The sequence below is a fragment of the Myxine glutinosa genome, chromosome 5 (assembly GCF_964187855.1).
Source record: "Myxine glutinosa chromosome 5, kmMyxGlut1.1, whole genome shotgun sequence".
NCBI lineage: Eukaryota > Metazoa > Chordata > Myxini > Myxiniformes > Myxinidae > Myxine > Myxine glutinosa.
Genome location: NC_136265.1, coordinates 133429114 through 133446351, shown reverse-complemented (window position 1 = coordinate 133446351; position 17238 = coordinate 133429114). Strand labels below are relative to the sequence as shown.

General features: G+C 41.8%; 1 protein-coding gene and 1 long non-coding RNA gene across 2 annotated transcripts in view; one reads left to right on the top strand and one right to left on the bottom strand.

Annotated features, from left to right (window-relative positions):
- LOC137427045 (heparan sulfate glucosamine 3-O-sulfotransferase 6) overlaps positions 1 to 12963 on the top strand; it is a 55810-nt gene extending 42847 nt beyond the window's left edge. The window contains exon 2 of the mRNA XM_068116167.2: positions 11272 to 12963. Coding sequence (XP_067972268.2) covers positions 11272 to 11893 — 622 coding nt within the window. The 3' untranslated portion in view covers positions 11894 to 12963. The remainder of the gene's footprint in view (positions 1 to 11271) is intronic.
- LOC144892378 (uncharacterized) lies at positions 12082 to 15695 on the bottom strand. The gene is made up of 2 exons (XR_013623576.1): positions 15254 to 15695; positions 12082 to 13826 (listed from the first exon to the last, which is right to left on the bottom strand). It is a non-coding gene; the product is annotated as an uncharacterized LOC144892378 (long non-coding RNA).
- Between the last annotated feature and the right edge of the window lie 1543 nt (positions 15696 to 17238).

The following is a 17238-nucleotide window of genomic DNA, read 5'->3' as shown; positions in this document are numbered from 1 at the left end:
GTGAGTTTGAGATATCATCTGCTTCAAATATCATCCGCTTACCTGCGATATCATCTGCGTCACATATCATCCGCTTACCTTCTGTGCTATCTATCGTACCTTGACGATTGTGGATGCTGCTGCCGGAATGATGGGATGGTTATTAAAGCTTTGTCACTATACCAGGCCCGAGCAACTCTTTTGGTCTTAATTCCACAATATCTAGATTGTAAATCCCAATAATTAAACTGCAATAGTCTTTTATAACTTTTGGCTCTTAAATTTTAAGATTTAGGCCGTTTTACCTCACATGTTGTACTGTGCATGTTTTTGGGTTTTTTGGGGGGTTTTTTTGGCTTTAAATGATTTTTGGCCGCTTTGCCTTACATGTTGTACTGCACATGTTTTTTTTTGGGGGGGGGGGGGGGTGTTTTTTTTGGCCTTAAATTTTTTTTTGGGCCGTTTTACCTTACAATGTTGTACTGTACACACTAGGGCTGCCAGGATGGCTGAGAGGTACGGGTACGCACACTCACCTCTAAACGGTCTAGCCTGGGTTTGAATCTCAACCTAGCGACAAGTCATCTTGACAAGGTGTTTCACAGGGTGAGGCATCAATGTGTGTGCCCATCCCTCGAATGGACTGTAAACTGGCGTCTCATCTGCTGACATTATTTGGTTGACATTAAAGACCTCCATGGTGCCCGTCACTAAGAGTCTACAACCTAGGCCTATAACCTTAACCATGAACAAATTCCAAAATTCTTGCCCTATCCAACCTGGCCAGCCGATTTTTTTTTTTTTTTTTTTGTATACAAGATCGAGGCTTGTGAAAGAGCTAACATTAATCACAAAAAAAACACTGACACATAAAACATATAATAAGGGGAGCGGTAGACAAGATGGGGAGAGAGGGGGAAGCACACAAGCACAACATTTGAGAGCAGGGACATCGGGAGATCTGTGGGAGGGCGAGGGCTTGGGGGGAGGAGGCGTGGGAAGGGGGGTGGGTGGAGAGAGGTATAAAACACATGGATACTGCTAGGTCTTCCAGGAAAGAATTTGCTATTTGAAAAAAGTGGATCTGGGATGAATTAATGGGGGTAGAAAAGATAAAGGTTTTGGATGGGGGAAGATAAGAGATGGTGGTAAACAGCTGTTTTAAACTGATGGGTTTCAATTAAACAGAACAGCTGATGGGTTTCAATAGCAATTCATAAAGGACTTTGGCCATAAACATTCCCCGTCCAACCCCGCAAGAACCTGGGAATAATTGTGGCAGTTAAAGAAGAAAAAGAAGTTGTAATCTATACACTCAATCTGATGGTGAGCCAGAAGCTTAACCAAAAAAAATAAACATTTAGTTACATCATTCTAGGATCAATACTTAAGTAAACTTTGGGGGTGAGGAGCAACCTTCAATAATTTAATCCAAAGACGGTAAAAGAAACCTGAACGGAAGAAGGCAACCATGTGGGCTTGCTAAATTTACATCAACCTGCAGGTAGGCCTAAGTGTCAAATCAATCAAAAAATCAATCAAAAAAAGTTTATTAAAAGCATGTCTGGCAGCCAATGGTTGCAATACACATACACATACATACAATACACAATACACATACACATACATACAATACACAATACACATACACATACATACAATACACAATACACATACACATACATACAATACACATACACATACATACATATTCATACATACACACATACAATACACATACATACACAATACACATACATACAATACACATACACATACATACAATACACATACACATACATACATATTCATACATACATACATACAATACACATACACATACACATACATACATATTCATACATACATACAATACACATACATACACAATACACATACACATACATACAATACACATACACATACACATACATACACAATACATATACACATACATACAATACACAATACACATACACATACATACAATACACAATACACATACACATACATACAATACACATACACATACATACATATTCATACATACACACATACAATACACATACATACACAATACACATACATACAATACACATACACATACATACAATACACATACACATACATACATATTCATACATACATACATACATACAATACACATACACATACACATACATACATATTCATACATACATCTATCTATAATTCCAGCAATCTCTGTGTGTATGTCTGTGTGTCTGTGTGTCTGTGTGTCTGTGTGTCTGTGTGTTTGTCTGTGACCGCTGTTTCTCGACAACCACGGGTCCGATATACTTGAAACTTGCCAGGTATATTGCTGGGGACCCGAGGATGTGCCTTTTCAAGGTTTGTAATTAATCGGACAAGTACCTACCGAGCTATGTCCAAAAAACGCTTCAACCAATCAGAGAGCAGCGAGCTATCACGTGTGCCGAACCGTTAATGCAATGCAAGCGTTAATGCGTTAATGCAAGGCTTTTCTTTTTTTCCCTCTTCTCTTTCTACTTTTCCTTGCGATTAAATTGCAAACAGCCAAAATACGTTGGCGCTAATTGAATAATTGGCCATTAACACTAAAATAATCGTAACTGCGATATGCCAACTTCCGGACAGTGCAGCCTTCCATGTTGTTGTTGTTTGCAGCAGCTGTTTGCAGCAAGGCAAGGCTTTTCTTTTTTTCCCTCTTCTCTTTCTACTTTGCCTTGCGATTAAATTGCAAACAGCCAAAATACGTTGGCGCTAATTGAATAATTGGGCATTATGTTTTACAACTAATAAAAACGAATTTGCGATTCATTCGCTTTCCTGCGCGTTTGTGTACGCGATGGCGATTTCTTTACCAAACTCCGGAAGCCGTTCGCTTTGGACCGAACCATTGCATGTAAATAGAGGGGGGGGATTGTCACCACTCGCAAGCCGTTCGCTTTGGACCAAACCATTTCATGTAAATAGGGGGGGGGATATAATTTTAGATATATATATCGTACGGGCATGCCCTAGTACATACAATACACATACATACACAATACACATACACATACATACAATACACATACACATACACATACATACACAATACACATACACATACATACAATACACATACACATACATACATATTCATACATACATCTATCTATAATTCCAGCAATCTCTGTGTGTCTGTGTGTCTGTGTGTCTGTGTGTCTGTGACCGCTGTTTCTCGACAACCACGGGTCCGATATACTTTAAACTTGCCAGGTATATTGCTGGGGACCTGAGGATGTGCCTTTTCAAGGTTTCATATTAATCGGACAAGTAGTTACCGAGCTATGGCGATTTATTTACCAAACTCCGCAAGCCGTTCGCTTTGGACCAAACCATTTCATGTAAATAGAGGGGGGGGATTGTCACCGTACTCGCAAGCCGTTCGCTTTGGACCAAACCATTTCATGTAAATAGAGGGGGGGGGGGGGGATTGTCACCGTACTCGCAAGCCGTTCGCTTTGGACCAAACCATTTCATGTAAATAGAGGGGGGGGGGATTGTCACCGTACTCGCAAGCCGTTCGCTTTGGCTTTGCGAATGGACCAAACCATTTCATGTAAATAGAGGGGGGGGATATAATTTTAGATATATATATAGTACGGGCATGCCCTAGTACATACAATACACATACATACACAATACACATACATACATACACATACATATACATACACATACATACATATTCATACACAATACATACATACATATTACATACATACATACACATACATACATACACATACATACACATACATACATATTACATACATACATACACATACATACATACACATATACATACATATTCATAATTTTCAATCAATGATGGCTTACAAGATAAAAAGATAAATCCAGAAAAAGTTCAGTGAAATAACAAAACAAATGCAGAATTAATGGCATACTTCAAATAGAAGATAAATATTAAAAAGAGAGACATGTGCGACAATCTTTGTGCGACATGTGAGACATGTGCGACAATCTCTTAAGAATACCAATTATAAAGGACAATGCACTTCTTTGAAATATTTTCGTTCGACATTTGTACCGTGAGTACTTTGGTGCTTTCCTGAGATTAAAAGGTATATCTCTTATTGCCATGGTAACCACATTATATGCAAATGATGGGTTTCAATAGAAAGTGCAAAATCTTTACACAACTTATATCGTCGTTCCTCCAGGGTTTATAATTTACACGTTTCCAAAGAAAGATGGTAAGATGTGTAACGTTGCCCTGACATAATTTTGCAGGATCTCTTTTGAATACATCCCAAATTGTTCACCTGTGCTGAACCTGTGCTGCTGTGTCGTTCACCTGTGATGTTTAGTTAAGGCTGCTTTGAAAATAGGTACACGATACTCCAACGCTGGTCTTATGTAGCCAATATCAATTGTCTCAAGGTCACAAAGAAGATTACGCAAGATGTACAATTTTCTATTACATTTCTTAAGCAATTTTCAATTTGAAAATTGACGAATTTATGCAACCGTGACCTTTGACCTTTTTATCTAAAAAACAAAACAATCAGCTCCTAGCTTTTGATTGGTCAACCAATTCAGTGACCCAATATGCAAATGCTTTCAATTTCAGGTCAATCGGATGATTTTATGTGATGCTGACCTTTGACCTTTTGACAAAATTACCAATTTAACTTCTCCATATTATCATAATAAAGCTTTGTTGAAAAGCTGAGGACAAAACTCAAATGGTAAATTGAAATTTCAGGTCAATTAGATGAAAATTGATGATTTTCGGTGATGCTGACCTTTGACCTTTGGACAAAATCATTAATTTTAACTTGTCAATATTATCATAATAAATAAAGCTTTGTTGAAAATGTAATGACAAAACCCAAACGGTAAATTTAAATTTCAGGTAAATTGGATGAAAATTGATGATTTTAGGTGATGCTGACTTTTGACCTTTGCACAAAATTATTAATTTGTCTTCTCCATATTATCATAATAAAGTTTGTTCGGCCATAAAACTGTCTGGACAGATGCACACACACACACACACACACACACACACACACACACACACACACACACACACACACACACACACACACACACACACACACACACACAAACTCACTCACAGACTGACACATCCACACCTGGAGGGCTCCATTCCACCTTCTGAAACCCGCATTTGAAGATAAGATCCAGGATAACATTTTTAGAAAATAATTTTCCAGGGAATCAGAGAGGTCGTGGATGCAGACCAAGAATGAGATTGTTCCTAAAATGATACTTTTTTGCACATCGGCCCCAAAAAGTAACATCATGAGATAGAATAATATCAAGAGAGACCTGCTCTTTCCACTCGGGGAGAAAATCCAAAGAACATTCAAGATGTTCAAAGAACATTCTAACCCTAACCCTAACCCCTATAAAAAATTAAAAAAACTCACTCCCACAATATCCCTAACTTATTGTGAGTAGTGTATTTTGAGTTATATTATGTTAGCATTAGTTTTTATGAGATTATTTATTTACTGCATTTTAAAGAAGAGCTGGAAGGCATTCGTACCTACCCAACCAAACATGGACAGAGGTTATGTTTTCACTCCTGTTTGCCTGTTTGTCTGTCTGTGAGCACGATATCTCAAAACTTTATGGACGGATTCGGACGAAACTAGGTGGACAGGTTGTGTGTGTGACGAGGACTAATCGATTCGATTTTGATGAAGATCTGAATATGGATTCGGATACGAGAATTATTTAATTTTTAAGTGTCCCCCAAATTTCAAATTTAAATTTTCTGTCCCCCAAATATTCCTACAGGTCACACAAGATCTGCCTGCAACCCTCTTATGGTTAAACTGCCAAAATCAAGACTCTCTGCTCACCTTCACTCTTTCATGCCTCTTTTCTCCCGCCTCTGGAACAAACTTCTCTTCAATCCCACTCCTCCATCCAGGTCTTTAAAACAGCTGTTCACCACCATCTCTTATCTTCCCCCATCCAAAACCCAGATCTTTTCTACCCCCGCTAATTTCACCCCAGATCTCTTTTTTGAAATCCCGACTTCTTTCCTGGAAGTCCTAGCATTGTCCATGTGTTGTTATTTTTTTTACCTCCCCCCCCCCCTTTTCCCATGACTCCTCCCCCCAAGCCCTCTCTCTCTCCCACAGATCTCCCGATGTCCTTGCTCTCCATCTTGTCTCCCGCTCCCTTTATCATGTTTCATGTGTCAGTTTGTCTTTTTTAATGATCAATGTTAGCTCATACACGAGCCTCGATCTTGCATACAAAAAAATAAAAAGAAGTGATTCTTTGCCAATGAGAGATCGGGCGAAAAGTGATATAAAACATGATATTCAAAAAAACGTTATTGGATGAGTTATGACTAAAGTTGGTGGATGAGCTGGTTAGCTGACAAGAACAAGCCGATTAGATTTTGTTTCAGGCCCAAATCCAGATCCGACCTATCAGTATCCAGATCCGACAAAAGCCCCTGCAGGTGCAGAGCTCGGTGAAGTCTTGCAAACACCTATAGGTTGGCAACTATTGCGCATGGCTTCCTCCTGCGTTGGAGTTAATTGTGTCGGAACACATATTATATTAGTCCTCGAGCCAGGTTCACACGATCGTTGTAACAGTCCATGGCGTGAATGGACTATGACTACAGGTGGGGATCGCTCTGCTGTTGGTTCAACACGCACCACCTGATAGGTGCTCGTCCCGATGCCAGCACTGGAGCGCACACCGACTGCAGTCATTCTGCTGTTACCCGCTTGGCTGACCTTACAGGCCCCGACGCCTCTTATGAAATGAGGCATTTGAATAATTTCTACCCTTTGTGCTTATAGAGGCTCTTAGCCTTGTGTTGGCTAAGCGGTTAGGGTGCTGGCTTGGGATCCTAGGATCTTGGGTTCGAATCCCGGTCGATTGCTGAACTAACGACCAGGGGGTTGACTCAGCCTGTCATCCTTCCGAGGTCGGCAAATTGAGTATCAGTTCACTGGTAAATCCCTGTGTGTCGCAAGAGGCGACTAATAGGGTTGGCGGCAGGCAGGGCATCCAGTCATCAAATATTGCTTAAAAAAGGGGACCACGGTGCCCAAAAAAGGCCAACCCCTGCTCTGCGGGGAAAAATGGCCTCTAAAGGTGGTTCTTTTCTTCTTTCTGTGCTTATAGAGGCTCCACCAAATGGTCTGATCCAAACATGATTATGAAGCAGATTACCCAGGATGCATTAAAAAAACAAAACTGGGGATATTTGGATTATGCGCTTAAAAGTAGATTAACTACATTTCCCCCAGTTTTCACTGGAAAACTCTTCCAGGACCGTTTCAAGCACAGAACAGGATTGTGCACCGTGCATTCCTTCGACTTGATTTTCATCCAAAGACAGATTACGCGGGGAGGAACAAGTTGTGCGAGGGATTGCTGCTATTGGAGGAATGCTGTTGAAAAGTAGAATGATTTAAAGGCGACAGATGTGGAAAGATGACCTTGTGCGGTGGCCGAAAGAAAGGGGGCTTGACAAAATGTTGGCGCCATTTCTAAGGCACAAGGAGACGAGGCCTGCCGGTTGGGGGTATGTTCCGCACGGGAGAGTTGCCAACGCACGCTCGTGGGATGTTCCGGGCAAGGGTATTGGGATGAATGCCAAAGAGCAATGGAGGGAAGATCATGTGGGAATATTGCGGTGCTGCGAGGCGGAATGAAATCTGCAATTGCATCAGGAATGATTACAGTCTCAAGGCCAAGTGGTATTCCAGCCTTGTTTATTGGTTCGCCCCGAGATCAGCTTTGCCTATAAATGATTCAACTTGGCGGCCTGTGTTCCTGAATCGTGACTTCCGCACGTACTTCTCGATGCAATGCTAAGTCGGTGAGGTCACGGCTTACCTGGATGAAAGAAGTCAGCCCGCTTAACATCAGAAAAGCCCCTGTAGGTGCAGCTGCGGTTTTTTTTTTGGTTTTTTTGGAAATCCTTCGCTAAGCTTTGACACTTCGGCGGCATCAAGACGAGTGATTTTTTCTTCCCCCGAAAGAATATTCGTTTAATCTCTACTCCCCAGACTCTGCAGAAGCTCTGCACCCAAACTTCATGGCCCGGTTTAACCTGCATTGGGCAGGTGATACTTTTTTGCCAAACGAAGCCATCGGTCCCCTGAGGTTTTTTTCTCCAGGCATGACCGATTGCATGAATAATGGGAATGACCTTCGAGAGATTGATTCTGGTTTGGCATTGTGTAAATAAACTAATACAAACCAGTTTTCGTCTCTGATGAGGGGGGTAGTTTACTTGCTACCTTGAAACATTTTCTTTCTTTTTTACTCTGAAAAACAGGTATATGCAAATCTTATTCAAATTTCAAGTCAATCGGGTGTAAATTGAGGATTTTAGAAATTTGACAAAAGTGGTTGACCTTTGGCATATGCTGACCTTTTTACCTTTTGACCTCAAAAATAAATAGGATTTTGTCGGACCACTAACTCTACCATTTGGTGATGTTTCGTGAGGATCAGTTTAAAATTGTGACCTGCAGGCAAGTATAAGTGAGTGGCAGACAAACACACAAACAGGAGTGATCAGCATACTTGTGAATTTTTTTTTTTTTTTGCCAAGTAACAAACGAGGGTGAAACATCACCTATGCCAGCAAAAGTGTATGGAGGTGATGTTTCACCCTCGTTTGTTACTTGGCAAAAAAAATTTTTTTTTCACAAGTATGCTGATCACTCCTGTTTGTGTGTTTGTCTGTCCACTCACTTATACTTGCCTGCAGGTCACAATTTTAAACTGATCCTCACGAAACATCACCAAATGGTAGAGTTAGTGGTCCGACAAAATCCTATTTATTTTTGAGGTCAAAAGGTAAAAAGGTCAACATATGCCAAAGGTCAACCACTTTTGTCAAATTTCTAAAATCCTCAATTTACACCCGATTGACTTGAAATTTGAATAAGATTTGCATATCGGCTAACTGAATTCAACCACCAATTATATTTGAGGTCAACATAGGTCAAAAGGTCAACCACTTTTGTCAAATTTCTAAAATCCTCAATTTTCACCCGATTCACTTGAAATTTGAATAGGATTTGCATATCTGCGAACTGAATTCAACCACCAATTATATTTGCGGTCAACATAGGCCAAAAGCTCAACATAAGCCTAAGGTCAACATAGGCCAAATTTCAAAAATTGTCAATTTTCATCCGATTGACTTGAAATTTGAATGGGATTTGCATATCTGTGAACTTAATTCAACCACCAATTATATTTGCGGTCAACATAGGCCAAAAGCTCAACATAAGCCTAAGGTCAACATAGGCCAAATTTCTAAAATTGTCAATTTTCATCTGATTAACATAAATTTGAAGACGATTTGCATATCAGGTCACAGAATTCAACCACCAATTATTTTTGAAGTCAAAAGGATGCTTTAATGAGTGCCATTCTACTTTGTTCTCTTTTGCCAACTGTCGCTTTGTGAGTGTTTTTTCATCTGTCTGTCTGTGAGCAGGATATCTAAAAAAGTTACGGAAGGATTCTGACTAAACTTGGTGGAGAGGTTGGGTGTCCGCCAAGGACAAATTGATTATATTTTGGTGAAGATCTGAATCGGAATACAATAATTTTGAAGTCATTGTTCACAGTTGAGAGATATGGTCAAAAATGATATGTAGCACAATATTTTGAAAGGTTATTGACTGATTCGGACTAAATTTGGTGAATGGCTTGGTTAGGTGACAAGAACAAGCTGATTCGATTTTGGTTAAAGTCCATATGCAGATCCAGTCTATCAGTGGGATACAAAACGTAAACTGTTGAGCCTGATGGAGGTATGTGCTCTAGCGAGTGCAGTTCCAGTTGCTCAGTGAATGAGCTTTGTGTTCCAAGAAATGGTCAAAGGTGTGGGCTTCAGCCACAGAAATCCTGGAGGATATAATCTACTGAGGATAGCAACGCAGAGGCGCAGACAAAGCGGAAAAGCAATGTGGCCGAAAAAGGAGAAAGTTTGTGTCTTGATGAAGAGATTTATTCTCATCTGAATCACCTCGAAGCCCCAAATGTACTTCGATTTTGAACCGTTGCCGTCAAATTTAATGGCTCCCTTCAATTTAAACGTTCAGGTTCCTCGACTCGCAGCCTTTTCGAAGCTTGAGCATCACTCAAAACCTCAAAGCTCCCAACCATCCCAGTTGAAAAAGAACTTCCACGATTAGGAGTTTTGATAATTGCGATCCATTCTTTCACATCCAACATTCCCGCATGAACAGAAAACCTTGGCTCGGTGTCTCTTTGGAAGAATTTTGAGCAGCCTATCCATCTTCATTTGCATCAAGCAAAAGTACATACGAGGAACTGAGATAAGTCGCTGGGTTTTAGGAACCTTGAGCCAGACTTTACATGCATCACGTGATTCCGAGTTTTGCTTTTTTTTCCCTCCTCTATATGCTTTGGACCTGGGAGTCAAACACGTGTGTGAAGAAGTCAAGATGTGGGGGGTTTCCTTCTGCTTTTCGTGCAACACTCGAAGCCGACTGTTAATAACACTAGATTTGAAGTGACAGAAATACTTTCCCTTCTCTGTGTTTCCTCTACTGCACCAACATCGGGGGTGTATTAGCATTTTGATCCCAGAAAGTTAGCAATATACATGGAAATTTGCAGTTTAAAATTTTTTTTTTAACATACCTCGTTACCTCTCCGCTCAGCTCCTTTATTGGTAGGACTGGCAGGTTAGCCTAGAGGTATGCACACTCACCCCTGAGTGGTCTGACCTGGGTTCCAATCTCGACCGAGCTATAAACTGTCATCCCGGTGTTTCACAGGCAAGGCGAGTGTGTGTTCCTCTGATGGATGTTAATCTGGGTGTCCCATTTGCCAGCATTGCTTGGTGGTCATTAAGGATCCCAGGGTGTCCTTCAGGTAACTCAGGTAACTAAAACTAGTTATGTCATGAGTTCATTGAGCAGAGCCGTAAGGGCCCATGCAGCTGATGAATAACACAGGAGTGGCAGAAAGGTACGAGCAAAATCTCATTCGTAACCAGACAGGATTTGGGAAACTAGAAATGGTCATGAACGGACATGAGGAATGATGTGTCTGCAACAACCTTCCCAGCTGGTTATTGGCACATATACCCCTAATGATGCATATCTTGTGAATAATGATACTTCATGTTAAACAAGTGCGAAGTTTGCTTTGTTGGAAATGTGTAATGAGTGTAGCACCATGAGCCTGATGCATTTTCTTTGTTTTCCAAACTCCCACCAGGAGCCTAATGCCCCCTTCTCTCAAAGGACAGCTGACCATGGAAAAGACCCCAAGCTACTTCGTGACACGAGAGGCTCCAGCGCGCATTCGAGCGATGGCGGATGGGAACACCAAGCTGTTGGTCGTGGTGCGTGACCCCGTGACTCGTGCCATTTCCGACTACACGCAGACGCAGAGCAAGCGGCTGGGGTTGCCTGCATTCGAAGAGTTATCATTTCGAAATGTGAGCGCGGGAATAGTGGAAACGCACTGGAATGCTCTGCGCATCGGCCTGTATGCCGAGCATCTGCAGCGCTGGCTCCACTACTTCTCCCGAAAGCAGTTTCTCTTTGTGAGTGGCGAGCGGCTTGTCACGGATCCTGCGACAGAGGTTGCCCATGCTCAACACTTCCTCGGTCTGAGGCCACTCATCTCGGAGGAAAATTTCTCTTTCAACACCACAAAGGGCTTCCCGTGTTTCAAAAAGGCTGAGAGCCAAGGACAGTTGCATTGCTTGGGGAAGAGCAAAGGCCGTCAACACCCAAACATTAAACCAGAGGCTTTGTCCAGACTGCGGGAGTTTTTTCAGCCTTTCAATCGGAAGTTCTACCAAATGGTTGGACATGACTTCGGTTGGGACTGAAATTCCGTTCAGTGGAAGAAGTGAGTTTGGACCTGTTTATCCTGTGCAATATGGGTAAAGTGAGTGGTGTATTCATAGGCAGGCTTCTGTGAGGCCTAAAAGCCTTAGCACCTGTTTCACTCCTTCCTCCATCGTTGTCTCCTCTTCTGTTTCCAAACCATTTCTCTTTTTGACTCTCTTTCCCTCCCTCTCATATTAGTGCCTCCGTGAGGCTGTGGGAGGCTTCTTTACCCCCATTCAAAAAATCCTACTCTTCCTTTACTTCCACCTCTGCTTTGCTTTATACTCAAATCCTGGCCTCCATGAGGTCGCTTCCCCTTACCCTTTGCGGTTCATGTGTCTTTCCAATTTTCATTCCTATCACACTTAATGATGTCACCCCTCTTTTGGCATCCACAGCCTTCCACACACATAAAATCTAAATGCCAGACTCGCTCCTGATGTGAAATTTATGGCGCTAGTGGTTGGAGTAATTAGCCTTTCCTTCCCATCTTTGTCCTTCACCACAAAACCTCATATTGCAGCAATTACTTTAAATCTTTAGGGGGGTGTCCTCTTATTTTGAGTCAGAACCATCCTTCCACCAGCCCCTCTACAATAATTTGCATCGGTCGTGGCATGCCTAGCAAAGTCTGGATATGGACAGTGAATATGGTGAGGTGGGGAGGAATGGGGGGAAAGGGGTTGGAGGGAGATCATGGGGAACAGGCATCACTACACAGTGTTTCACACTTTGGTTTTGTTCCGGACTCCTTGTCACTGTGTGAACCAAGCAGAAGTCACTTTGCTATCCCGTCACGTTGCAAGAATAATGTTATCGCCAGCGAGCAGGCGAGCGGGAGGGCGATGGGGGTAGGATGGGTCGGGGATTGCTTCGGCTTGTGCATGGGAGGAAGGAATGGAGCTGAGGCTCATCCGAAGTCGTCAACTGACCCTTACGGACAGCCAGAGAAAAGGCCGATACTGTTTGCACCCTTTGCCAAAATGCTAGCCTTCAGCAGCTACATTGTAACAAATGCACAAGTTTTTGCAAAAACACGAATAAAACAACTTGCAAAGACACAGAAAAATATTTCAACATTACTTTTGTTCAGGGTGTCCCCATACCAGGATGTATTTTACAGTTATTATGTGTAAACAATGGCTCGGTGCAGTCACTTCTCTCAGATTAACTTCAATCAGTCCTTTCATGCTTGCGTTTCTCACAATATTTTATTATGCAAATACAAGGAGCCAGGAGCTGTTTCATTGTTTTTGTAGTATCAAAGAAAGGGTATACATTTGAAGGTGAAGGGGTGAGTAAACGGAGAAGAATATAGAGGCGATACTTTCTATGTCGTGCTCAACTCGGAACATTAATCTTGTGTCACATGAAAAATGGAAGCACATTGGACAATATTTTCAATTGATTGCCATTTTGTACATGATATGTCGACCAAGTAGTGAAGGAATTTCTAATATCTTTCTGGATTTATTGTGAAAAAAAATTCTGTAAATCTTAGTCGTCGTGATTCTGCGTGGTTCGGCAAGGATAGGATTCGATGGAAAAACCTGATCAGGTCCATTTGATCCGTGTTCCCTCATGGTGTCAAAGCAGGTCACAACCGGCTTTGATGCGACAGGCTCACAAGGCCGCAGCCCAGGCTGATGGAAAGCAAATCCAAATTCGTTTTGGTTTAATGCAAGCAAACTCGTTTCGAGCTGGGCCACGGTTCATTTGAGCCAACGACATAATACATACACAAAATGGCACAGGTTTTTGATTCTCCCTCTCCCACCTCCCCCCTTCACTTCTATGTGCTCCATTCATCGCCGTTCACTCCCCTTACACCTGTCTACTCTCAATCTTCTTTTTATTTTCACTTTTATATTGCCTTACCCTCACTTCTTTATGCTAAATTATTTTTTTCTCAATTTATCATTCCGCCACCAACTACACAGGGTGGTCCAGAAACCCTGGGCACATTTTGAAGAACGATACCTGCAACAAACAACGAAGTTTATTATTGTTCTTTGGTGCAAAACAAAACATGATTACTCGAAACTGGATGTGACCGCTTCAACACGCACAGGCATCACATGATACGCAACGCGGTGAGGTGCATCACGTGATATTGATCGGGGTGAGCTTCACTCACTGTCCTGCACTCGTTTGTCTTTGCATTATTTCAGTTCGTTGCGAATTAGATGCCCTAATATGACGGAGGATATCGTGAGACAGAAAATTTGCGCTGTACGCTTGTATTGTGTATCTGGAAATTTGGCTGAAGTTCAGACAACTTGTCAAAGAATGTGGCGCCGATCCAGTTGACAGAAGAACCATCGGCAGAATAAACAAGCAGTTTGATGAAACCGACAGAATTCTTCCAAAACAGTCACCAGGTAAGCCTCGTACTGTTCGAATTGAGGAAAGCAGAGCGGTCATTCAAGAACAACTCGACAGTAACACACCATTATCAACTCGTCGTTTATCAAGCGTCACCAACATAAGCCGATCATCGATTTGCACAATAGTAAAAGACCTTAATGCAAAACCATACATACCCAGAATAATTCACCAACTATCAGGTGTGTTGAGGCATGTAAGAAATTTCTTGGGTTAATGGACATGGATAATGATTTGAAGAACAGGATCTTGTGGTCAGATGAATCCAAGTTTACTTTATCTGTTTCTGTGAATCATCATAACAGCGTGATATGGGCAGTAGACAACCCACGATTTACTGTTGAGCACAACGTCCAGTATCAAGCTAGTGTGTCCGTCTGGGCAGGCATTTCTTCTGGAGGCATTTCTTCTGTTGGACCAATATTTTTCGAACAAAGTGTGAATGCTGCAAATTACCTTCTAATGTTGGAGCAGCATGTATTTCCACTCAATGATGGCCAAATGTGGTCCATGCATGATGGTGCGCCTGCTCATTATGCTGCCAGTGTACGCCAGGCCCTTGATTTGAACTTAACAGACAAATGGATTGGCCGTCATGGTCCAGTTGAATGGCCGCCGCAGTCTTGTGATTTAACACCCTGTGATTTCTTCCTTTGGGGTTTCCTCAAACAAGGTGTATGCGAGGAATCCTACGACCCTTAGATACTTCAAACAATTAATCCGTAATGAGACTGCTGCCTTAACGACTGAAACATGCAGAACTGCGTGTCAGAGTGTTTTGTCATGGCTACAGCTATGCATAGACAATGAAGGAAAGCAGTTTGAACATTTGAACTGATCTGTTTCATGTATATTAGACTGATTAGACTGTTTAAGGAGTAATCATGTTTTGTTTTGCACCAAAGAAGAAGAATAAACTTAGTTGTTTGTTGCAGGTATCATTCTTCAAAATGTGCCCAGGGTTTCTGGACCACTCTGTATATACTCGTATATATATTTATACGCAAAATGACATTAAGCAAAATGTCCGTTTGTTTGTTTGTTTGTTTGTGAACCTACTCCTCTGAGCCCCCAAGGTTAATTGGCATGAAACTTTCTCGGATAACATCTTTTATCACCCTGCACCTAAATAGGGGTTTTAAAGCAGTTATTTTCTCACAATTCATAACTTAAAACCATCCGAGCTGCCACCTATCGCCATGATCTCTGAAGGTCGATCCACATACACAAATCTTTATAAAAAGCCCAAATTTTATCGGATTTAAACACAGATATCAATATAATTAGTTTGATGGTGAGCTCTGATCATCAAATATGTTATCATATGTGAGAAACAACTCTTAATTAAGATGTTGCCATGATCGATAAGTTCGGCAAAGAAGGAGTCACGTGACCTCTCAAATGCACGAATTATTCAAAAACCAAAAAATAATACAAAGACAACCTATACATCGTTTTAAAGGTAATTTTACTGCTCATCTAACAACATCCCTCTCAGGTGTGAAAAAATAGTTTGTAGAAAAAAGGACTCACATGATGCCAACTTCAAACTGTCACTTGACAACGGGTGAACCTCCAACGATTACCTCATGGCTCATCCTCACATCAAAGTGAGTTGTTGTTTTGCTGTTTCTTTGGGATGCTTTGCAAAGTTTATTTAGTTTGACAATTTACATGTGGTTTACCAATTATGAGGAGATCTTCAGCTTTCCATTGATGCCTTTCATGCATCATTGCTGTCACACATGACCGAGTACATGTTCATTGAAAATGACAAGTTCAAATCGCATTTTTACAAGTTTGGCGAATCGGTGCAAGACAGTTTTAAATGGACGCATTACTTGTCGACTGCCAAGTTGATTATGTAAAATTGTTAAGCTGGTCTGGTAATCGTCGGTTGCGTCATCCTTTGTTTAAGATGGGTATTTAAGATGGGTTTACAGTGTATGGGTTTAGAGACAGTCTGAGTCATTGAAAAGATGGTTCAACTTACGACTGAACAGCGGACCTTTGTGGTTCCGACCTTTCACCAAACTGGAAGTTTTCAGCAAATTTGTGATGCGTTCAGGGAACGTTTCCCAGAACGGGAGCCTCCAGCAGCCAAAATTATTTGGGTGAATGTTAGAAAATACCAAGAGCATGGCACTCGCCTCCACCGCAACAAGGGGAATTCTGGTAGGATGCCGTCTTGGGCCCACCAGAGATATCTGAAGACACCATGAACCTGTCGCTCAAAGTTCTCCTCCAGCTGTGATAAAATTTCATCATTGATCATCTGCAGATACCTGTTACCATTGACATTCCTTTGAAAGAAAAATGGTCCAATCACCTGACCACTTCCACAAAGTCCCAACCAAACAGTCCACTTTTGTCGATTCATGTTGGTGTCAAAATTAATTCCGGGGGTTGTCCTGTCGGTGCATATTCAAGAACATTATGGGTATTGACCTTGCCGTCCATGGCGAAAGCAGCTTCGTGGCCGATAACGAGATACCGCAGGAAATTGACATCTGATTCGCAACGTGCTATCAACCATCCGGCAAGAACCAGCCTCCTGGCAAAATCCCCTGGCGTAAGTTGATGCCGGATGTGAATCTGATATGGATGTTGGTGGAGGTCCAGTCTTGTGATTCGGTTGAATGTTGCCAAAGGCAATCCCGTCCCATTTCGTCTTGCGCTGGTATACCTAGGATGCTCCAAATTTTGCTGCCTTACTGCTGCAATGTTCATTTCCGATCGCCCAGTGTGCGTCCTACCAGAATTCCCCTTGTTGCGGTGGAGGCGAGTGCCATGCTCTTGGTATTTTCTAACATTCACCCAGATGGTTTTGGCTGCTGGAGGCTCCCGTTCTGGGAAACGTTCCCTGAACGCATCACAAATTTGCTGCAAACTTCCAGTTTCGTGAAAGGTTGGAACCACAAAGGTCCGCTGTTCAGTCGTAAGTTGAACCATCTTTTCA